At 42.7% G+C, this 24,679-nt stretch overlaps 1 protein-coding gene across 3 annotated transcripts in view; it reads left to right on the top strand.

Annotated features, from left to right (window-relative positions):
- Nucleotides 1-19,808: 19,808 nt before the first annotated feature.
- SORCS1 (sortilin related VPS10 domain containing receptor 1) overlaps nt 19,809-24,679 on the top strand; it is a 258,259-nt gene continuing 253,388 nt past the window's right edge. For all 3 annotated transcript variants that reach the window (XM_032445519.1, XM_015867126.2, XM_015867125.2), the window contains exon 1: nt 19,809-20,673. In XM_032445519.1, the coding sequence (XP_032301410.1) occupies nt 20,044-20,673 (630 nt within the window). In that variant the 5' untranslated portion in view covers nt 19,809-20,043. The remainder of the gene's footprint in view (nt 20,674-24,679) is intronic.

The raw sequence follows: 24,679 nt of genomic DNA, 5'->3' as shown, positions 1-24,679 counted from the left end.
CCTTTGATGCCTTGGTCCTTTCCCATCTTGATGAGCCGATACTAATTCCCAGCCATGGTGTGCAGTAGCTGGGTTGTCCCTGATCCTCTTCCAAGCAGCTTCTCCTCCAAGCCTCACTTCTCTACCCACGGTGTTCAATGAAACCTGTAAAATGTTTCTGAGACTTATCTCCCTCTGTCAAACGTGGTTGAAATTGGCAACTGTGTGCAAAAGTAATGAAGGGAGGAATGACAAACAGCTTGACAAAACACCTTGTTTCTTTAGGAAACTGGGATAGAAAAAATGTATAAAAGGGCTGTAATGTAAAAATCATATTATTTTTCCAAAACAAATAACCTGCTTTGTAGCCCTGAGCATCAAAGATTAGCAAAAGCTGAAGGAATTTTAAAGTCCAATTTAAATTTCAGAGTTGAGCTAGCAGTTTCCTACTTTTCCTACTGAATTATCAGTTACCTTGGACTTTCTAATTAACTACATTATTGCGTTCTGGTACAATATTTAGTTAGTCTGGTTTTTTTGTTTTTTCTTTTTTTTTTTTAAAGAAAAATATGTAGAGTTTACTGGAATGAAACTGACTTTCCAATCAGGGAAAAATGAACATATGAAATTAGAACACAATTTTGTTCAGCATTTGAAGGTTGTTTTTTTTTTCCTAATTACTTTTATTCAGGGTTTTCCATCAGTGTGGTCTGACAAATGATGGAATTGAGATCATTTTGTAAGGTATGTTCTAGAGCTATTCCTTCCTGATGAAGGAAGTGTTTTGAGCTCCCCTATTCTTAGGCTTCAGCCAGACTTTTTGGAATTGTCTTTCCCACAGTGCTGTTGTGACACAGTGTATAGGGATACTTTATTTACATGCTGGGAATTGGGTTGGGGAGCTGCACATCCTCAGATAGATTTGAGAAGCTGAACATCTGTCTGTGGAGGCTGTAACCTTTCATACTCTTAATGGATTGTGAGAAGAGTGTTTTGCTGTGTGCTTCTTGCTGTGTTACAGGCAGAATACTCAAGCAGAGACAGACTGAGAATAGAGCTGCATGAAACTGCACACAGATAAAATTAGACCTTATGGTAGAACATATCTGCCTAAGATTTTTCTCCCTTTACCAAGCAGCAGAATATTTGTTTAGAGTTCTGGAGAAGTAGGATCTCTCTTAGGAATACCTCCTCTGCTGAGAAATTGTGCCTGTATCCTTCAATAGCAAAGGTAGGTCAGAGAGATGACCGATGTTTAACTGCTGCTCAGATGGAAGAAGTTATGAAGAGGAAGGAATATTTAAAAATCTTTTCTTCCATCTTTTTTCTCTTGTCTACAAGCCCCAGTGTATTCAGAACACTGAACTGTCATTTGTCATGCCTCAGTTTCTCATTCCATGTGTAGTCTGCTAGGCAACTTTGGGAAAATATCTCACTTTTTGCTTCTGCAAGAGAATGTTCAGTCTTAAGTGTTCTGAGTGGCTGATAGAAATTGTGATGTGCCTGCTGGGAATCCTATTTCAAAGAGGATGGAAGGAGAGATCCTTATCTTTATATTGATAAATTTTTGTCTTGATAAGTCATAATGAATCCTTATTGGATCATAAGCAGAATTGAATTCAAGACCTTCAGTGACAGAATTAGAAGTGTGATTATTAAGGTGCCAACAGCTGTAAACTCATGCATAGGTCTTATATAGAGTAACCATTGGGAAGGTGGAGTGCCTAATCATAGAATCACAGAATGGCCTGAGTTGAAAGAGACCACAATGGTCATCTTAGTTTCAACCCCCCTGCTATGTGCAGGGTTGCCAACCACCAGACCAGGCTGCCCAGAGCCGCATCCTTGAATGGGCATCCACAGTCTCCTTGGGCAACTTGTTGCAGTGTGTCACCACCCTCTGCATGAAAAACTTCCTCCTAATATCTTACCTAAATCTGTCTCAGTTTAAGATCATTCCCCCTTATCCTGTCACTGTCCACCCTCGCAAACAGGCATTCCCCCTCCTGTTTATACATTCCTTTCAAGTACTGGAAGGCTGCAGGGAGGTTTCCCCAAAGCCATCTCTTCTCCAAACTATACAAACCCAGTTCCCTCAACCTTTCCTCATAGGAGATGCTCCAGCCCTCAGACCATCTTAGTGGCTCTCCGCTGGACCCACTCTTAGAGCTCCAAATCCTTCCTGTACTGGGGGGGGGCCCAGGCCTGGATGCAGTACTGCAGATGGGGCCTTGCAAGCATATCAGTTTTCAACATCTCCTAACTGCTATTAGCAGGAAAAGGGTAAAAGCTCATTCTGACTTAACGCTATTTATGTCTAACTGGACTGCATGAAAGTGTGTATTCTTATGAGGTGATGAAAAACTGTGATTTTTGAGGAAGAGCTCATGGAACACATGCAATGTACAGCACTGGTGGTAGAATCTGAACAGAGGGGATCTTCAAAGAAGCTGAGGAGGAAGAGCAAATTTTTGCTTCAGATTTGCACTTTGTTTCAGAGTTGAAGTAGTTATGTGAGTTCTCAGTGTGAGAGAGGACATGGACATCAAGGTGAATTATGAAATAATTTTTGTGATTGCATTTTTCCTTGCATCCATGGATGATCTTCTAACTTATACCTGGAATCTTCATCTACTCTGAACTGAGAGCTAAAAGAAACAGTTAATTAAGTCCCCTGGTAGAGCTATACGATGAGTGGCAGTGTTTCTGTCCCTGGAAAATAGAAGTAAAGAGTAGAATTCTCTTAAAATAAGGATTGCTTGCAGTCAGGAGTCTGATGCCAATCTGCAATAACTGCGTAGACTTTCCTGACTTTCCCATGAATAGCCAGGTCTTAAGTATCTTTGCTGCCTTCCCAGGCTGTTCTGCTTATTTTTGGAGATAACCACCTACATAACTGTACAGTTGCTTTGATAGCAGTATTGTATCCAGCTACTTTGCTTCAGAATGACCAAACTCATCTTTTAAAGAGAAAACCTTTTTTTAATTTTTTTTTTTTAAATTTTTTTTTTTTGAGAAAACTGCTTCCTTGCTCATGATTTCAGTTATAGTAGCTAAATGTCCACATGTCCACATATGTTTCCCATCAAGATGGGATCAATATCAGATTGTATCTGCTGGCTCTTGCCACTCTCGATGAAGCAGAGATAGGGCAAACTTCTTTCTGCCTCAGTTCTTTTCACTTTCTCTTTTTCTAGATAAATAGCAGTGAGGGGGGAAGGTCTGCATTGATTGGAGAAGGACCATTTTGAGGAGTGGTTGGCTAAGAGTTTATATATTTGCCTACTCTGTGTCTCAGGGACATTATCTGTGTACTTCCTCCCTGTGCTTATTCAGATTTTCAATGTTCTTATAGCAGGTCAAGTGCTGCTTTTAGGGCTGCCATCCCCTGAAATGGCTAAATCAAAATGCTCTGGTGCATTGAATTTTGACATTATTATTCAGTAAACTGTGTGTCTTCCCCTCCTCTGCTCCCTCTTGTTATTAAACAGCCCTTTCCTCAGACAGTGGATGAATGCAGCACAGATATCTAAGCAGAGTGAAGTATACCCAGTACAAGTTGTCCTGAAACAACCCTCACCAGTTGTGTGCCCTCAGATACATAAACAAAACTGAACCATGGTTCACATTAATTCACAAGTTTGGAGACGTTTCTCCAGCCAACAAATTACATTCAATCTACTTAAGTATTTTTCCAAAGCTTAGGTATGGGTCTGGGGCCAGGGCTTTGCTGATTTCATGTTATACATTTATGGTGTTTACAGAACTGCTTTATTTCTTTTGGGCCAGCCTGTGCCATGCTCAGAGATTTCCCCTCACTTGGAAAGAAAACATACTTTGTCCTTTAATATTTTTCATAAAGGAAAGACCTGCTTTGAATCCAATGGTTGATCAGTTTGGGCTCTTTTACTATTTCTTCTGGTGGGTAATTCAGATCTGCAACATCCTTTCACTTCACAGCATCAAATATGCTTTTCTTAAGAGCTGCAGCTCTATTACTGATATTACTGAAACCTATGATGTTTGGGAGGATGGGGAGAAAGAAAAGAAAAAAAATATACAAATACATTATTTGAGCTCAAAATGTCATTATCATTTTCCATGTTGGGATGCTATGTACCACTTTTATAGGAGCATCTATTGGTATGCCCTGTGATGGGCTGTGGATTGTGTCTGTAGGGCCTATTCCAGAGCTCAGAGAAAAGCCGGCAGAGAGACACTGACAAATTGGTGTAAATACTGTTAGCATGGTATTTTACTTCTTCAGGTTCTCCCACCTCTCTCATCTATCCACTTCAGCAAGTTTTGCTAAATGGGCAGCATTTTAAAATAATTATAAAACATATATATATCAGTATTTAGAGGTAGCTAAGCAAGAAGTTGAAATGCAATGGCTTTTTTGTTCTAATTTGAGCTATGTTGTCAGGGATGAAAAACACAGTCTATGACTGCCAAAAAAAGGGGGGAGGAGGGAAAAGTACCACAAAGAGGAAGATTTTTTTTCATCTTAAATGTACCTGTGTCAGTCTTTTAATCTGCAAAACTAAGGGTTAAACTGTGGGTAGTGTTCAACTCTAAAAAGAATCACCATGCCAGAGCTTTGTCAGATCTACATTCTGTCATCACCCTGCAACTGTTTGACTCAGGTACTGCTCTGGAGAGCTCAGACCTGATGAAGCGGAAGCCGAAGCAACTGCTGGAGCCCAAATAAAGATCTGTGACCAAAGCCTCTAATGCATACTGTGAGTATGTCCCTAATCTGAATGCAGGTCTAGAAGAACCAACCTGCAGGTAAGAAGAGTTACAAAGGTTATTTGGTCTAATGGCATAGGTCTCACATGTGGTGCCCAGATGCCTCCAGCCTGAGCATCAGTGTACAAATTCCATCCTGATCTCACAGCCTTGTTCCTCATTCCATTCGGATAGCTGGCATCCATTCTGCTTATCTGCAGTAATAGACAGTTTCTTCATCCATTGCCCTTTCGGTGTGTGACAACCATAAACTACTGCACAAAGCTTGAACATTTCAGAATCTAGTGACATTTAAGGGAAAAGATTTCCAAGCCCTTGATAGAAATATACCACTGAAATACACAAAGAAGCAAGTGCAACTTGCTAGCTGTTAGAATGATAAAGAAATTAACAGCACACCAGGTTCCCAAATCCCACAGCTGTTTGGAGATATCTCCTTTTTTTTTTTTTTTTTCCTTTCTTTAAATGCTTCTCTGCTTCCAAAATGTATAAAGGTAGCTACAGAAAAGGGATGGCGAGATGCAGAAAAGATATTGCTTCCCCGGAGTTTTATGAAGCAGATATCAATCTTTTATTTCATAAACTTCAGGCCTGTTATTACCTTAAAAGCATGTTCCATGGCATTTAATGTGACACTGATGAGAATACAAATAAGGGGAAGTGAGGGAGATGGAGGACAGAGAGAGAAGAATCAAATGATGTTAAATGCGAGGACCTGAACAGCGCTTCCATATCCGCTGCCATTGAGAAGAGTTTAAAAGGGCCATGAAACCGCAGAGCATCTGAATTGTGTTTGGGGCAGTAAATCAATTTAAGCCGCAGCGCTGAGGAGAAAAATGCCATCTGAGGCAGAAGAGAGGAGAAATTTGTGTTATGGAGGCATGAAAGCTTGCATGTGAGCTAATGAGGCATGTTTTAGCTGAGGGTTGTGTGGAAAATTAGGATATAAATGTCCTTGAAATTGGGATAATATGGAGAGAAATAATAATAAAACAAAAAGCTTGATATTTTCTGATCTTTCACCTGGCAGTGTATGAAATGTTGATATTTGTTTTATGTCATGTTTATCCACTGCTTAGTTAGATTCTAGTAGATAGAAGTGTACCTTTAAGTAGATATATATTTTTGCTTCTGAGTGATGAAACATAAAGGATTGTGTTTGTTTTTTTTCTGATGATGTTCATTTGGCCTTGTTGTGGGGGGAAAACCAGGATGTTCCCAACAAAGAGAGCTATGGGCTGTTTCAGCTGCAGGTTGGACCCACAATGCTGCTGGTGCAGGTGGGCTTTCCGGGCTGCTTCCACATAAGCCAGGATACAGAATCCAGCTGCATTGCCCGGAGATACAAGCTGAGCTTGCAGCTAGCTCATGAAATCCTCCTTTTCCCCATGCTACATTCTGAAACTATGGTGCTGTGGGACAGTTTACAGGACAGTAGAGACAGAGCAAAGTAAGAAGTACCAACTCTGAACCCAACCTCGAACAGATGTGGAGTGTGATCTGAACCACAGACTTGAGTGTAGTCAGAGAAATGATGGCTTGCTGTTCACTGGTTTTGTTTTTTTTTTTCCAAAGTGGTGTGTTGTATCAGCTCTGGAGACAGTAGCTGAAGCATCTGAGAAGTCAGTTCAACACTCTTGAGAAATCTATGTTAACACTTTTAAGAGGTGTTGCTGTGAACAAGATGAAATTGAAATGGCGACAAATCACCCAATGCTGCTGTAGAAACCAGTGCTTCAGGCATCTTGACAGTCCTTGCAGACTCCCTGAATGCTCCATAAATATATTAATTTCTGGAATTGATTGTACCATATGTGATGTGTACTATCAGTTCTCAGTAAGCTTTGCCAAACTTCTATACGTCAAACCGTGGATGCCATCCCTGGAAGCATTCAGAGCCAGGTTGGATGGAGCCCTGGCCGCCCGGGTCTAGTGGTTGGCAGCCAGCACATAGCAGAGGGTTGGAATGAGATGATCTTTAAGGTCCCTTCCAACCTAAGCCATTCTGTGATGGAAAACTAGCTAATTTTCAGATTAATGAAGATTTGGAATGTGCATATGGGGATTGTGCGTAATTTTCCACAGGATTTAAACTTTTTGCGTAACACAATCTAAATTGTGATATGAAGCAAATTATAACAAAAATTCAATGTTTGTCCAAACAAACAAACAAACATAAAAACCCCAATAGTATTAATTAGAAAGGACAAAAATACTGATAAATATTTGCATAGTTAGAATGTCCATGTTTTAGAAGTGTGATGAGTAGACAAATTGGCTGAGAAATGTTCAGATTTCTGCCAAAGAAGACTGTCTTGAAGTGACGGTGTCTGCTGGAAGTTTTCAATAGCTTTTCGAGTGACACGAAGTACTCTCATGTCAACCTTAAAACTCCGAACTGCAGCTGTTCCTACATGAGGTATTTCTCTAACAGATAATCCGTAGCTGCAGATCAGAGCAGATTTTCAAGACTGTTAGAAAGAGAAGTTTCAGGAGAGATTGCAAGTGTGCAAAGCAATGCCTGCTCCTTGTTTTTTTTTTCTTATTTTTTCCATGACCGAATGCTCAGTGGAGGAACAGGCGATAACTTTTGCTGTGTTCCGAAAACAACAGATGTTAATATAATCTGGAGGCTTAATCCTGCAATTTCTTGGGGTGAAGTTTTGTCCCAGCAATGTAACTCCTACTAATTTAATGCAGGACAGCTTTCAGCATGTCTACACACAGCTTAACATCGCCTAATTCTTGCATGGCGTGGGTTGTAACATTTTATGGGAAAGAGCAGTGGTCTTTGTTCAGTGCTCAGCTTGGTACTCTAAGGGATTTCAAGAGGCAGCGTAATAAATGGTGATTCAGATCAGGGGCCTCTGGAGGCTTGCTCTTTTGTGGGGAGCATTTCTTGAGAAGTGAAATAGGGAAGCGGTTCCCCTAGTACCAATTGTGCATGGGCAGAAAATGAGTTTATTACAGATCTCTGATTATGTGGGGCTTTGGTACATCACATACACTAGAAAAATCTTTCCACGTGTCTGTGCACCCACATTTAATCCTGTGATGAGGATGTCAGATTTTTGAGCAGCAAAAACCTTCACTTTCCAAATATAAAGTGCTGTTCCAACACTATCAAATCATTCCACAAAAATATATATACTTTCCCTGAAAAGCATTCCATCAGTGCAAGAACAGTGAAAAATGCCATGCTGCTGCTTTCTTTTCTTCATCATCATCATCTTTCCCCTTCCTCCCCCCCAAATTCAGGATGAAGTCATTCTGAAATCCTCTACAGAATCATGTCCTTTGGACATATCTACTAAAAACAGGCAAATAACACATCTAACCCTGTTGTGTAAAGAATAGTTATAACAATGGCATCATTAGGTCACTCCCTGTCTTTGTGTAATGGTCCCATGGTATCTTCTCACCATGACAATGCTCAGCCTTTCTCTAGCTTCAGATAGAGAATTTGTTCTCTATTTTACATGATACTCTGAATTCTGTGGAAGGTGCAGTGGATTTATACTACCAAAGAAATTACCATGAGAACTGGCCCTTTCCCATCTTGGGTTCTGTTGCCAAACTCACATAACTTGCTATACCTTTGTTTGGTTTGAATGTTTGGCATCTTTCTTTGGTCTTGTTCCTCTTTTCCTTATCTAGCCTTCATTCTTTGACATTATTCAGGGATCAGACCCATTTTTATTGAGGATGAAGACTACCTATAAGCTAATAGCAGGACAGGGAGAAACAGATCAAGATATGATGTAGCTGTCTCCATACTCTGATACTGGCCATTCATAAACTCCTTGAAGGTAGGGGTGACTTGAAGTGTTCGTGGGTCAAAAACCACCCACCTGCTCCTACAGGGACAGTTCTGTCAGCACCTAGTATATGGCAGAACAATTTTCACCCAACTGAAATATCATGGTTAAGAAAGGTCCTTCAGGAAATACAAAAACTATATATATCTTATTGCTTAAAAACTGATTCTGCTGAATACTAAAAGATCCATCTAATAGCTGTACATTTTTATGGTAATGAAAAATTTACAGCTAGAGCCTTCAGCAGAGGAACAGTTGAGTATGTTTATTTAGCAGTTTACTAAATTATATATACATGTATAACAAGAATCAAATTGATGCTTTCAGTTGATCGTGCTAATCCAAACAAGCTTTCTTTATGCTCTTTAATCTGGAGAATTTGTTTTCTATTCCTATGCACACAATTATCAAAGCATCTTTAGACATTATAAATTAATCCAGGCACTAAAATTTGTCTCCAGACTCTAAACATTATAGTGTGGCTGTGGGGCCTATCATTCCTCAGTAGAAGCAAGATTTTGTCGCTCTCTTTGGGCCCTTGCTAGACCCTTAAAGGAAAACTGCAGTGAGAGCTAAATAAATATTTGCTAAATAAGAACATATATATTGAAATTTATGCAAAATAGTTGAGAAATATCTGGTAACATTTCCATCTCTGCACAATAATGAAGAGTGTTTGTATCATTCCATAAACTTCCCAACAACTTTGCCAAGTAGTTATTTCTTTACTCACTTGAGCTTCAGGATGATTTTCCCATCCCCAAACCCTCCTGGAGATCTGCCCCACTTTACTTGTGCAGGGCAAACCATGTACATTGTGGGGCTCAGACTGGGAAGACTTCAGTCCTACTGTAGCTGTGGCAGTGCAGTGTTTCAAGACACAGTTTTAAGCAAATGGAGATACACAGCAGGACTTTCAGGGGCAGCAAAACCATTTAACTCCTTGAGTCTTAAAGCCTTTCTTGTATGATTCAACATCTCAGTGGTTCATTATGAAAGCTTGTGATTAGATTTTATCCCTTCATTATGGAGCGACCCACCAGGAAATACCACAGGGCACTCCTGGAATAGCAAGACCAGGAACTTAGAAGATTTGAAAGTTCAGAAAACCTAAATTTGCTGCTATCACAGAAATATGGTGGGACGAATCACACAACTGAATTGTTATGGTGACAGCTGCAAGCTTCCCATTAGGGATAGTCAGGGCAGGGGGAGGACCATTCCCTGGTCGAGTCTGTGATCTTGAGGAGCATGTGCCTGGCAAAGAGCAGAGTCAGGACCCTGAACTTCAGGTTTAAGGAATTACTGGATGAGATCCCCAAAGAAGCCATCCTTAGGAACATAGAACAGAGCTGGCATTTGTTTAAGGACTCATCATTTGGATGGAAGCAGTCACTGAGGGAAACTTGAAATTGGCCAGATCTGGTGGTTTTCCTCTCATACTTCCCTCCTGCAGTGGAGCATGGGTAGGTTTTATTAGATGAGCATACCTTCTGCTTCAGCACAAAGGGCTGGATCACCACCACAGATCCCGCCTGCAAAGGAAATAGTATAATTGGTTATTAGGATTTATTTATTTTTTTAAGAAGTTAAGTGAGAAAAAAAAAATCACTAGAAAAAGTGCAGAGAGCAGAAAGCTTTGTATTGCTTAGCTGGTTCTTTCCAGCTGGATTGTTCTCTAATGCTGAATGTTAATTGGAAAATAACAGCATTCCAGCCTGCTTTTAGAAAATCAATATGCGTTTTTCTGTCCTCTTCCCCCTATTCAGGTTAATTCATTATGGGGATATTTTTAGACAACTGAATAAATAAAAACAACCCATTTCCAGTCAAAAATTAATAATGAGAGCCAGCCAGAAAGACCTCCCCAATGCAGTTCTCTCCCTGCCTTCAGTGTTGCTCACTGTTGCCCGTGCCAGTTGCCTGTTCCAAATCACTCACCCCTTCCACAAAAGTGCATATTCCTTCTCCATTAATTTGAACTGGCACAAGCGGGTGGATCAATGGCTCTTTTTGGCAGGGCTTGAGCTGCTGGATGTTGCAGCAGCAACAGCTTGGCAGCATTGCTTTGGTACATGGATATTAGTGCCAGTTCACCATTCCCCATCAGGCAAGTGAAAAGCAAGGCAGGAGAGGAGAGGACAGAACAGGAATTGCAAAGAGCCGACGTCATATTTCACAGAAGATGCCTCATGATATAAACAAACAATAATTCTAACAACCTTGTTTTGCATCTTTTTAAAATACATAGTCCTTCTGAAATCCCTGTAGATCTAATTAAAACTTTCTCGGCCACCCACAAATCAATCAACATAATTATATAGTCTGGCAAAAACAATGGCAATGAAGACAAAATGAGGTTGTTCAGAGATGCACCTATGTGAGGGAAAACAAAACTGGAGAGCAGTGCAGTCCCCATCCCTTATTTATTTGTTTTTGGTTTGTTTGGAAACTGCAGAAAGATTGTAACTGTGTTAACGATGGTGTGTTTGCACCTCAAAGAGTCATGCAGCAGATGTTTAAAGCAGCAAAATGCCTAGAGTGAGTCAAGGAGTATCTGAAGCCACAGTGAGGGAACTATGCAGGAGACCCAGGGACCGTATCAGATATTAACATGAGCTGACTGCTGGAGGGACTGAATCAGAAAAGAAGCTCTTTCTTAGCACAAAGGACAGACACTCAGGATGTGCCACTGTGAATAAACCAGCACTTGCTTAAGTTTCTCCCAGGCACAGCCTGAAATTCTGGATTTATTTCCTGTACATAGAAGAGACACTTGCTCAGTTCCCCTGGATATCACTGCTGTGGCAGTTGGCTTATTGCATGGCAGCAAACATATGTAAGTTATGCTGCAAATGAACCTGATCCAAATTCCACTGAAATCAATGAAAAGACTCCCACTGTCTGCAATCAGACATAAATGAATTGAAATATACACGGAGCCGTGGCCAGACTTGGAAACTGAAATCATTTTTTAAAGGTTATTGAGGGGTCTTGTTAAAAGTGTTAAAAATGACTTTAGACTGAAAAGTGAAATGAAGCACGCTATCTTTTGAAGATAGATTGTTTCAAATGGAGGAGAAAATCAGAGTGATTCAGATTTGGACTAGTGAATGCTCCAAACTTTGGCAGGAATGGTTTTGACATAAGGAAAACTCTATTGCTGTACACATGCAAACACTGATATAAATGTACTGAATCTCAGGGAATGCTTGTGATGAGATCAGCAGAAGCTTAGCTTAAGATTTTCTTCTGTTGCTTGGGCCATTTATTGATGTTTGTGAGAGTATATATGTATTGAGCGGTCAGATTTGTTTGTATTATATGACCTTCCAGGTGCTACACCCACAGATGTCCCAGATAAATTGCTAGGAGCTCTGGGCAAGAAATGAACTCAATATCAAATTAGAGAAAGAAACCTCTTTTAAAAAGTATTATTGTTTATCATGCAATGAAGTATCTAGTTTTACTTTTTCGCATGCTGTATGTAAGCACAAGTATCTATATTGTAAATAACTTTATGTGTTAAATCTTTTACACAGGCAAAGTTAGCTCCAGAATACCGTTGTTTTTAGCCAAAGAATAGGAGACATTTTGTTTTTAAACTATTCAAACAAAGCATTTAAATTTGACTGCTTTGACTTTATATTTTCAGCCAAAGAAATTCTACAAATTAGATTTTGAGCCAGATGGAGCCTTGTTTTCATAGTGTTCTCCACAGATAAGAGGGCTAATTATTATTATAATTATTATGTTAATTGTTATTTTTTTAAGAAATCAAAGTAAGAGACTTGGCAATTTTATATGAATCCATGACTTAGAATCACTGAATCACTAAGGTTGGAAAAGACCACTTAAGGTCATCCTGTGCAACCATCAACTCATCACCACCATGCCCCAATTCAGGAACTCAAAATTTACTTCAAACTTGCTATGGATAGATTGACATCACAGAAATACAGATTTCCTTTGCATTTTATCCTGATTTTTTCATTACACGCTTCAAATCCTTCCTTCTGATAGTTTGGTAAGAAGAGCAGAGTCCCACCCAATGTGGTCTTCACCTGCTTTCTTACGAACATTTATTCTGCTCTCATTAGAAGGAATACCCTTCTCTGTCTCATTAAACTACAAAATAGTAGATGGGTGCCATTGATCTGAGAAGCTGTATAAAAATCAATCAGACTGGAGGGAGAAAAGGTCAGAAAAGGAATTCCTGTCCTCTTCTGCCCTTGTTTCCAACCAGGTAGATCCTTCATAACATGTGCTCGAATGGGGAGTTGAACTTTCTGCTCATTGTGATTCTCAGATGTGAATGTCTGCTGAAAAGTATCACACTGTAAGTATTGTACAGCCCATCTGAAGCAAAATGACCTGAGTTAGTAAAAACAGATGGCCAGACCTACCTCATCTGATTTTCTATCACATTAAGTGTGTATATGAAAAGCTCTTCTGTTTGATCCATGAGTGATGCAGTTGTCTCCAGGAAACGATTCTTGACCATGAGTTTAGAAATGATGCCTCAGGGAAGTAGGGCAGAATCGTCTAAAAGAAATTTTTTGCTTGCCCATTTTTTCCATCCTGAAATTAAATACTGTCAGTGAGCGAGCTCGTATCTTCAATCAGCCTCAAGGCTTCTTGGTTCTTGTGGGGTGTTTTTCTTTTTGGTTGGCTGTGGGTTATTGTTGTGTGTGTGTGCTTTAGTTTTTTCATTTTTTTCCTTGCAATAGAAGGGTAGCTTAAAGGAATATTATTTCTTTCTGTTGCCTTTTCTTTCTTCCAGTTGAATTTTTTCTCTATAGCTGTACCTGGAACTCCTACTTTGTCAACAGTTCATGAGAAATCAAGCAGGGAGCATGAGCAAGAAAATACCATCTGTAATGATGATAAACTATAAACAGCATTCACAGGCCATTAAGTTTGTAATCTTTTTCTCTTCATCATTATTCTCTTACCTCCATTAAATTCCTTCACAACCAAGTGAGGAAGCCAAAGGTGACAGCCGTAGAGTGATAGACAAGAATTTTTATTGTCTTGTCGATACAGATATACCCAGGGCTGATAGAATGTCAGGTGAACTTCCCTAGTGATGAATAAAATTCAGTGATCTCTGAGAAAGGGAGAAAATACAAATGATTTTTATGCCTGTTAAGCTTTTAAGAAGATGTATGTTACTGAAGCATCCCGAGTCTATGGAAGATGCTTTGAGTGATATTTATTGTTCATAGGAAATTAGTATTTGCACTTGGTCATTACACTTCAAATTACAGATTTACAAGGTGGCAAGACAACCAGAGACATCCTACAGCCATTATTCACTTCAGGAACTGGGAACTCATAAAGTATGAGGGAATATGCACAGAACTAAGGAACTTGCAGCTGAGTTTGAACAGCTGCAAAGACCCTCTTCTCATCCTGAGAAGAAAAGTATGCATCTTCAGCCAGGAGAAAGAAGAGGGAACCATGCTAAGTGCCAGATGTTGAACAGATACGTCTGGTAGAACAAAGCTCAGTAAAGCCCTGTAACTTTCTCTCAGGTAGCTCTAGTCTGATATTCAATTGACCTTTAGCCTCCTCCGGGATGTAAACATCCAGCTTTCAACCACTTATTGTAGGTTGGATGCTCACCACCTTCATGGCCCTTTGCTTGGTAGCCCTCCTCATTTTCTCCATGTCCATTTGGAACTGGGGGCTCACAGAAACAGTCCTCCACGTTAAGCTTCCTCAGTGCTAAGCGCAGGAGTATCATGATTTCTTTTGATCTCCTAATGATCTTCTTCCGAAGGCAGAAGAGCAGTTTGCCTTATTTGCAAAGAGTGAACAAATAGTGTTGGCAGCTTGGCCTCTACTGTTATATCAAGGTCCTTTCATAGATCATAGAATGGCTTGTGTAGGAAGGGACCTCAAAGATCAACTAGTTCCAGCCCCCCTTTCCAGTCAATTGATTTCAGCTTTTGAGACTAGGGATCTAGCCAATTTTCAAACCTCCATCAATCACTCATACGTCCTCAACTTGATATGATACAGCTATGAAAGACAGTGTTACAATAGTTAGGTATTTAATAACACAAGGCAATCGCATTGGTCAAGCAGTATTTCTTTTTGCTAAAGCCATTTCCATTTTTACTGGTTAGTTTCTTGCCTTTTATGTGGTAGGAAATGTCCGCAGCATACATTTCAGTTATTGATGGTGAAAACCTTCCGGGTATTATTGGGTTGCTTTAAAACAGTCAGAATGAAATGTTACAATTGCTAGGTCATCCCTGTGGTTATCATTCATATTGGTGGTGGTGAATGACTTGACCACACGATACACCTTAGGCTCTCTCATTCCACCAATGTTTACTTGCTTAAAAGTTGTTATAATAAAACTCATTCCAGCTTTGAGCTCCAGTTCAGATATTCTTTAGGTATAACCTTAGAGCACTATCTGAGTATGTGCAGTCCTTGTGTAAGTGTGGTCCCTGCAACTCTACTTTACACTTGACTGAATTATGAAACCCTACTGGGAACATTCGAGGTATCTTAGGCTGCATAAGCTTATCAGGAGAGCAAGGCAGCTGGGAATTTTGAGCAGATTTCCTTATCAGCTGTCTTCTGTGGCCTGTCATCAGTGGTGTAGTTTTGGCTCATAAATCTCATTGTAATACGTGGGAACAGCATTCACAAGCACAACATGGGAATGGGTTGATGTCTCCAGATCACAAGGAGAGGTGATTGCTGAATGGCTGAAATGCAAAGCCAGTGCAGGGGAGCACATGCTACTAGAGGAAATGTCACAGGTGGGATTAAATTTCAGTACATATAAGCAGGGTGGTTTATAAGAGGGCTGAATTCAGCTTTAGTGTGAATATAGTAGTTGAGAGAGCACATAAGTATGTACCTGATGGGTTGCAGAAGCTTGTTTTAGAGCAAGTCACATGCTCCCTTCCTTCGATGACATATCCACCCTTGGTCTGTCACTCAAATCATTGTGCAAAACTGGCTCAGGAAGTCTCTGCAGATGGAAGTTCAGGAAGGAGGTCTAGACCCAAAGAGCAAAAAGTGAGTCTGCAGCATGGATTTTGCCGACTGTGTGGGAGGGAATGATCCTTTTGGATCCTGCAGGGGAAATGAATCAGCAAAGCCTACATAAGAGACTTTCAAGAGATCCGAACTCATATTATCCCTAGAGAGAGCTACTGTGTAATAAACATCAATAGATATTTGAGTAAAACTCAAATTGAGTGCCTTAAGGGAACCTAGCACTGAGTATGGATGCTGTGCACCTTCCTGGACAGAGAGGCAGGGACACTGACCAGTTCTGCTTGCCACCCAGCTCTTCTTACCAGATAATTTATCACCTGAAATTTCCACCTGAGGATTTAGCAAAGCAAAATCTGTCTTTAAATTATACAAAAGCAAAGTCTTGCACTTTTTGAGATTACTTTAAACCTCAGTCTTTGCAACAGGCTGCAGCAAGAGGGAGTAAAAGAACAAAAAGCCCTTGCTGTTAATATTTATGGCAACTAAAGCTAAATTGCATCACATTAGCAGATGAATGGGAGCCCCTGTTAAAAGCTGCAGCAGCCTAATTTTAGGATGGCACTGGTTTGGGGCTTCATTGTCTGGAATAACAAAGGAGAGCTTTCACGTTAATTAATTTGCAGGAAATATTAGTGTTAAAAATAAATAGTGCAGTCACCTTTCCGAATATAATTGGAGTTCAGTAAATGAAATTCAGTTGCAAGAAGATTTAGATTTTATGTTATCTCAGTTACAGATTATTATTTTTTCCAGTAGTTTTTCTGTGCCAAATGTGTTGCCCTCTGTGAAGTCCCAGGACTGAGTTCTGATAATACCTATGTTCCAGTGATATAAATGTTGCTACAAAACAACCTGTTTGGTACATAATTTGTAATTATTATTATTATTATTTTTTTCAAATGCAGATTCATTTTGGATAAATTATGCGTAATGTCAAATGGCTGTTCATCACACACCATGGCTTGATAGGAATCAATGGAGCAGTGTTCCTTTTAGGCTCTCTTCATTACACGATCTTTACAGGGAAAAGTGATGATTAAAATGATTGTGGATTCACAAAATCCTGATTGTGTGAATATTTACTACAGTCAGATTTTACTGCTTAACCTAAAAGACACTTGAGAGCAGATAGACAAGGTTATGCTATGCGCTGTACTGATCAGCTTGTTGAGCTCACGCTATTTTCTTTCATTCCTTTCTCCCTTAGTGCTTAATGGGAGTTGAGGCAGTGTTTGCAGTCACTGAGGTGCTTCTGGCATGCAGAGGTCTGTCATCTAGCATTTTTCAGAAGACAGGAATCCTGTGGAACCATAAAGTGTCTTGGGGCTACATTTCCACAAGCAGGCTCTGACTGTGAGCATAGGAAAGGATGCCTGCAGATGACAGATTACTGCAGTCATTATTGTAAGGATTTATGACCTTGACAAAGCTTATATTTCCACCTGTCTCTGAGTCTGCCCAGTCCCAAGTGAAGATTTGTGTTCTCAGTTGCGTTTCCTTCTGTTCTTGCATCTCTACTCAAGGCTATAAAAGTCCCAAGAAAGATGTTTGCTCCACTGCAGCAGCTCCCCAGAACCAGTGTCTACTCTCTGCATTAGGCTCCTGTCTGTGCTTTCTGACTCCAAAAGTGAGAATCCTCCCTAAGCCTTTCATGTCTGTGCATCATTTCCTTTCTTGTAGGCATAGTCATGGAGTTATCTCACTACACACCAGTGCTTCCCTTTGACTGTGTATTTGAATTCAGCCCCCTCTAATGGCAATGTGGGACTTACTGTATCTCTCAGCACAGAAAATCATCCCTTACATCAAATGATGGGAATGTTCTTGTGTGCCAAAGACTCTGGGTTCATTTCTCTGATGACTCAATCATCACATCAGCTGAGACAGAAAGATGGCTGGCAACAAGATTAGATTATGGTGATTCAAAGTGTCTGTCTTAGATAAGTGAGTACCATGAGTATTCCAGAGTGCACACAATCAGATTGTAAAACTGGTGACCACAGCATGCCTTGGAGATGGAGGGCATAAATAAGGATTAGACAAATTTAGAGAAGACAGGTCCATCTGTAGCTATTACACTTAAGGGATCAGGTGTAATTGCTACTGCTGGAATCTCCTAAACTGATGATTCCTAGAAAAAGTGATCAGGAAAAGGGTCATACTGTGTATCTCTTATATCCATTCTCAGCATAAGAAGGGTCCTTAGGGCAGATCCAGTGTATTCTGACTCCTATGTTCAGCTGCTGAAGAGCTCTGGAAGTGCAGTATACTCAGTACATGTGATGCTTTCTACAATGTTAATTTCTAACACTTGCCAGTCCCTTATCATAATCCAGAGATAGCTGTTGGCCTAAATGAGACAGCTTGATGGCTTCCTTCATCAGCCTTGCCCACTCCTTGGCACATAAACCTCTATCACAAGGAAAGATAATTCCAAGAGAAAGTTCCTCTGATCACTTAAACGTTTTGTCCGTCTACATTCTTTTTCTCTCTCACCCACACGTCCCTTTGAATTTCATCCCTCTGAATTAAAGCCTCTTCAAGAGACTTTTCCCAAGATGCTGTCACTCTTCAGTGCGTCCATTGGCATCGATCCATCTGGCCAAAGCAACATGTGGAAGTCAATGGTAGGATGGATAACCACACTGTGACTCAGCTTCCCCCACTTGTACAAAAGTAAAACTCACTGGCCTTTGTGAGGAGCTTTAGGCTTAGTGAAGAAAAGGAGCTGTTAAGTACAGAGTGTTAATTATTATTACGGACAGGCAGTAACAGCACGTTTAACTGGGAGATATGGGAAGAGGTATGCTGCTAATTGGTTTACAGTATATGTGGCTGAGGTCTGGTGGTTACAGTGCAGACAATCCATCATTATTTTAAGCGGCATGAAGTTTTGCTCCGCCTCAATTACTCTAAGTCTTCCTTTGTGATCTTGTGCTCATATCCCAAGACGCGTCACCAGTGAACATCTGAGTGAAATCTCTAGAAGAATGTGGAACAAATCTGTAAATCTCCTTCTGAAATACCCTGCCAAAAAAAAATACAATAAAGTCCTCCATGTCAGGAAGGAAGCATTAAAAACGTTAATTAAGAAGTAAACTCTTCTGGAAATCAAATGGGAATGAGTGAGAGCAGGCAGATGGGGACTGAATAGAATTCTGGTGGAAGAGCCTTTAATTCTCTCCAGTCCTTAAAGGCATCATCACTTGCATGTGTCCATAAAAGCTCAGGCCCTGTCCCATGGCCCAGCCACAGGCTGGCACCTCAGGGTTTGGTGATCTGCTATGGCCACCATGTGTGACAACACTCTAGAGAAGAGATCTAGTGACAGGGAGAGCACAGCTCTTGAGGGAGGAGCTCCTGATCCTTCACAGGCAGCTAGAGCAGAAAGGTTTTCCCTACTCTAAACCACATGGGGGGAAGTCCTCTCTTTTCCTCTTGCTGTCATTTTATTACCCAAAACACATCCTTGTCCCCACCAGCTCACTTATGTGAGCACATCTTGGTCGTGCCCGGTGATTTATCCGAACATCGGCAGTTGCTTTAAGTGATGGCACAGTGAAGCAGAGGGAATGGAGGGGTTGAAATATAACTTCCACCCACACCTGTGTTGTGAAATCAAGCTCAGAGCTATGCCCAGCACCTCCAGCGTATTTACATCAGTCACCGAGAAAGGGAAAAGAGACCATCTCAGAGCCTGCTCAGACATTTGGGACCGCTCCATAATGCACATTAAAATGTTTCCCCTAGAAGGACTGTATACACTTATGTACGAACTGCCTCTTCGCTTTTCACATTTGCTTCCAACTCCTGAGCGATGTTGTTTTATATGTTAGAATGTTTTAGAGGTTCGAGCTGCTGGGAAGTGCGGGAGAGGAAGCGATCAGCCTTGTGCGAGTGAAGAAGTTGGAATAAGTCTCTCCTCTCGGAGTGGGTGCGAGAGAGGGGGGCGGCGAGAACCAATCGCTCCCGGCACACGCGGGGGTCCTGGCGGGGCTGCGGGAGGAGCGGTGCGGGAGGGGAGCGGGGAGAGAGCGAGCGGAGGCTTCCTGAGAGCAGCCGAGAGAAGGCACAGCCGGGATTTGCTCTTCTCTCTCTGACTTCAATTCAGCTCCTCCCCCGTGTGGTTGTGGCTTTCCCTTCCATCAAAAGCCCGATCAGCAACGCCAGTTTTGGGGGAGGGGGGAGGGGGAAGAAAAAAAAAAAAAAAAAAGAAAAAAAGAAAAGGGGGGGAAAAAGAAGAAAGAAAAAAGAGGAAAAAAGTGCAAAAGAAGGAAAGAATATAAGGAAGAAAAAATAAAAAAGGGGGTAGAGAGAAAGCAGTCTCCCTCTCCTCAGCTGCATCAAATACAGCGGTCTGAAACTTTATGGAGTTCTCGCAGTGCTTTCCGCGCGGTGGGTAGATCGGCAGCACCTCGCTCGCTCCTTCCTGCTCTTTCTCCCTCGCTCTCATCAGCAGTCAGCAGCGATGGAAAAAGTTGCTGGCTGGTACCCAGCCTGGCACGTTGCTCTCCTGTACTGGACATGGCTTTTCCTCTTCACTTTTGGCTTTACCGGCGCAGAAATAACTTGCAGATCCTGCCATTCCCAGGTGAAGCCGCAGCAGCAGCATCCGCAGCAGGGATTACCGATGCATTTGAAGACCGACAGAGGAGAAAGGGAACGGTGGAGGATCCCGGGGGAGCTGGGAGGTGAGAGAGGGCAAGGGGCCGGGATGGATACGGAGGATGCCGAACTACAAGCACCCTTCGATCCTGCTCTGGCGGGGACCAAATTCAGCGGCTGGAAGACCCGGAGCTGGGCGAGAGAGCCTGAGAAAGCGTCCGGGAACGACCGGCCCGGAGCAGCGGCGGCTCCTACCGGGGAGTACCCTCACCGAGACCAGGCGGGCGGCCAGCGGAACTCGGCCCGGCGGCGGCGGGGCCGCAGCCCGCGGGGCACGGCGGGGCCGGGCGGCGCCGCGGGGCGGGAGCCGGGGGGCTCCGGCGCCGCCCGCTTCGGGCTGGAGGAGCTGCGGCTGGGCAGCACCACCTTCGCCCTCACCGGCGACTCGGCGCACAACCAAGCCATGGTTCACTGGTCGGGGCAAAACAGCAGCGTGAGTACCGTCGCCGCGGGGTGGGGGCGGCGGGTTTGCATTTGTCCTTATTTTTTTTTCCCCTCCCTCCGTTTTTGTTTCTTTGTTTCATTCTTCTTCTCTCCTTTTTCTTTTTTCTTTTCTTAAGATTTTTTCTTTTCTTTTCTTTGGGGGCGGGGTGGGAGAGGGATGAGGGGTTTTTTTTTCTTCTTCGAGTGGGGATTTCTTTCCCGGGAGCCTCGGATTGGTTTCGCTTAGCAGTGTGCAATGGGGCAGAAGTGCCTCTAAAAGACCATTCTTCTGGAGCAAAAAAACAAAACAAAACAAAAAACAACTAAACTTTCCGCCGCCCACCCGCTGAGCACGGACCATTCCAAACCCTTCTCCATCACCGTGCAGGCAGAGAGGGGGAACCACCACCACCCGCTGCGGGAAGGGGAGGGGACAGTCCGGGGGGTCCCGTCCCCCACACTCTGCCTGCCCCAGGGTAACCCCACCGGCGGCAGGGGATGCTGAGCTGTGAGCAAGGCCTGGGAAAGCTCCAGGGATACTGCTGCTGCTGCTTCTCCATGCCTGGGACCCACGTCAGCCCAGGGTTTAACTGGGATGCTGATTCTGAGGTGCCTCTGTGCAGGGGACAAAGGTGCTTTCTTGCCTCTTGTCACGAAGGTGTTAAGATTAGACAGCTCTGGTCTCTTCTCCATAACCTGAACTTTTCTCATGAATAGCAACAGAATGGCTCTGACGGGAGCCAAGAAGAATGAATTCAGCCAGAGAGATAGGTGACAGGTTTCCAGTCTGGAGTAATAGTTGTGGCATCAAAGTTATCAAGTTAACTCGTGTCCCTCCAGCCCGTGCTGCAGAGGTAACCCCAAGCCAGGAGCCTGCTGGTGGCTCTGCTCTGGTGTGAACAGGAATGGGAGTCTAAGTGTCCCAGCGAGCAGAGTGCTAATTAGGAGAGAAAGGGATACCAGTGTGATGTGGTGTTTTGCATTTGACTTCATGGGGGAAAGAGCGACTTGGGCTCCTCAGCACTCAGCCAGGTTTTTGGCTGCTTGGCGCAAGTCCTTGGCCCCCTTCTCAGCTTTTAGCACAATGAACCTGGTGATGTTTTGAAATTTTGGTCAGATCATTATGAATTCCTTCTGGTATGGATTGTATTAAAATATATCCCAGTCACTCCATTTAGAATTAATGTGGATGTTGCACTCTGCACGCTGTGGGGTTCCGATCTAGTTAGTTGAAGCAAGGTTTTGTGGGCTCATTTTGTTTTTATGGGCTTTTTTTGTTTGTTTGTTTTTCATTTTTTTGTTAGTTAATTGACAGGGGAATACCTGTCATCTTCATTTCGAAGGACCATCCCCTTTCTTCCCAACTCAGCTAGCCTCTCTTACATAGTCATGGTAATAGAAGTTGCTGGGGAAGAACTCCAGTCTTTTCATACTGATTGAATTGAGTCTGACACTGGTTTAAAGAGAGCTATTTGCTAGGAGAAAGCTTCTGATATAAAAAAATCACCCAGCAAGCATCAGTTTTCCTCTTCTTTTCACACAAGAATGTTTCATCTTTATATATATCAATACATTATTATTAGAAGTAGCAGTTTTGATTGTACGTGTTCTTAGACATGTATGTGTGTATAGTTCTTGCCCACTGTGGTAGTATGGACAGTTAATGCTACGGTCTGATTTACTTGCTGAGTGTCTCTGTGTAAAACTACCTGCAGGGAGCCGTGAGGAAAATTTTTGCTGCTGTCCTGCCCAAACTGCCCTGAGTTGTGTTGTGTTGGGGAGATCACGCTCCCACCTTGCTGCTGTGTAAAATGACAGTGCTGTGGTAGCATCCCCTCACAATGCTAAATGAAGCTGGGCTTAGCAGGAGCTGAATACACCAGCAAGCTTGTCCGGGCTCAGCTGAAGCTGTGGTGTTGGTTCAGTAGGAGCTCAATGTGGCACTGACCCAGTGGCTCTGAGTGGAGCTTTTGGGCACTCAGCTGTGATGGAGCTGGGAGTGGGAGGGGGCTAGGGTGAAATGCTTCCCAGAGTTTGCAGTATGTGTAATCCCACCTGCACGGAGTGGCAGGGGATCTCATGGTGCTGTGTGCACGGTGCTGTGTGACCCTGGTGCCCTGGCAGCACTTCAGCAGCAGTGGCTGCCAGATTCCTCCCTGTGTTTCCACACCGTGCTTGGTGGATGCAACACACCTCCTCTCATTTTCATTCTGATGTGCTCTGCAAGTGCTGCCATTAAACAGCTTGTGCCTTTTGCCCAGGCAAAGGGACACTATGGAGATGATCACAGTTTGCAGCATCTGTGTGAGTAAAGGAAAAAGCCCAAACAAAACCCTAAAAATCTGAGCTCCCTTTAGATGGGAAAGCTGTAAAATAAAAGCACTGTCACCATTAAGGTTAGTTTTAATTGTAATGTACCTGTTTCTGCCAACCTCTCTCTGTTTCCCTGTATCCTTATTTTGGTAGTGGTCTGGATACGATTGCAATGCTTCTGATGGAGGGGAAGGGACCTCTGGGAGGACTCCTGGTAGCTGTAAGGAACAGTGTTTGCAGATTCTCTGTGCCTAGGCAGTGATTTCACATTGTGGGTGTGTATCATTCTGTTCTGAGGCTGGGCTTGCTGTGTGCTTAGCCACAGGCGCAACAAGAGTAATAAGTAGTGGTATCGGTCATCCAGATCTAAGTCCACCAACATAAACAGTCTTACAGTGGGCATCCTGTGGGGCCCATCAATGACTCTGGGTACTCCTCAGACAGCTTACCCTGCAGCACAGAATCCATATTACACTTGACAGCAGCAACAGGACCAGCTGTGCAGCTTTGTGGGGAAAGTACACAGTCATACCCACACAGACCTGTGGCAAGAACCCAGGGCACATCTACAGGGACGTGCTTCACATGCACCCTGCTTCCTCCTGTTTTTTGTGGCTTTCCCACCAGCAGTGTCAGTACATGCTCTACAGAGGAGAGCACGGGTATAGGGAAGCTGGATTTTCAGATGACTGATGAGGATGAAACCAGGAGTGTATCCAGTGTTGTATGAAAATGCAGATGGTCCTCAGGTTCTCTCTGACTGCTGTGGAGGTGAGCGAGGCCACACAGGCCATCTGGTATGGTCTGGCATCTACACAATCCAGAGCTCTTTCTGTCTGCAACAGAGAGATGAGCAGCTACAGCTAAATTGGGTGCTGGAAATGGTCTCTGGCTTGTACCAAGTCCCAGACTGTCTGGGAATGGTCCAAGGTGTTAACTGGCCCATGTTAGCACCATGGCTTTGTTTCTTTGCATTGATACATGCAGAGTCTTTCTACTGGCCTCCATGAAAGTTGAAGTATTAGATCCTCTCAGATAAATCTTTTAAATCCTGGCTACAAGACACACAAGTGAGATCTCCTGGTTGTTTGCTCCTCTGGGGAATTTCATCATCAGTGTGGATGCTGGCAGGTTTCCTAGCCTGCAGAAATATCAGACATGCTTCCTGATGTGGTATATGCAAACACTGTAGATTTGAATTCCCCATAGCTCCCTCAGTGCTATGCTACAGAATAGGAGAAAACAGGCAGCAGAGATTTGTGCAAAGAGATATTTGATTTTAAAGGAGAGAAGCAACTCTCAAGGAAACATCCAATATGAGCTTTTAGGATAGAGATGCTTCTCAGAGTTTTTGAGAAATCAAGGCTGCCTGGGTTTCTCAGTCTACTTATGAGGCAACCCACTGTTGCCTTGCACTGGACAGAGTCTGATGGCCTGGCCTGGTCTAGATGTCAAACAGTTTGGCAAAGAATATGAGCATGTATTCAGCCCGTGGATTGACTTTTACTTGGTCACCCAGCACTTACAGCTTCTGTAGCCTGGGATATCTGGTCCAGACTTCTGTGATTTATGTTGCTGGAGAGAAGAGCTGAGCTTCTCTTGGGTCTTCCAAGCAGAAGATCCTCAACAGAATGCTGGAGATGAAATCTGGACCAGATGCAAAGCAGCCTGGCCAGGTAATTTTTTATATTCCATCCACAGTA

Source organism: Coturnix japonica, chromosome 6, assembly GCF_001577835.2.
Source record: "Coturnix japonica isolate 7356 chromosome 6, Coturnix japonica 2.1, whole genome shotgun sequence".
NCBI classification, from domain to species: Eukaryota; Metazoa; Chordata; class Aves; order Galliformes; family Phasianidae; genus Coturnix; species Coturnix japonica.
The sequence above is the reverse complement of the archived record's forward strand: the minus strand, read 5'-3'. Positions and strand labels throughout refer to the sequence as shown.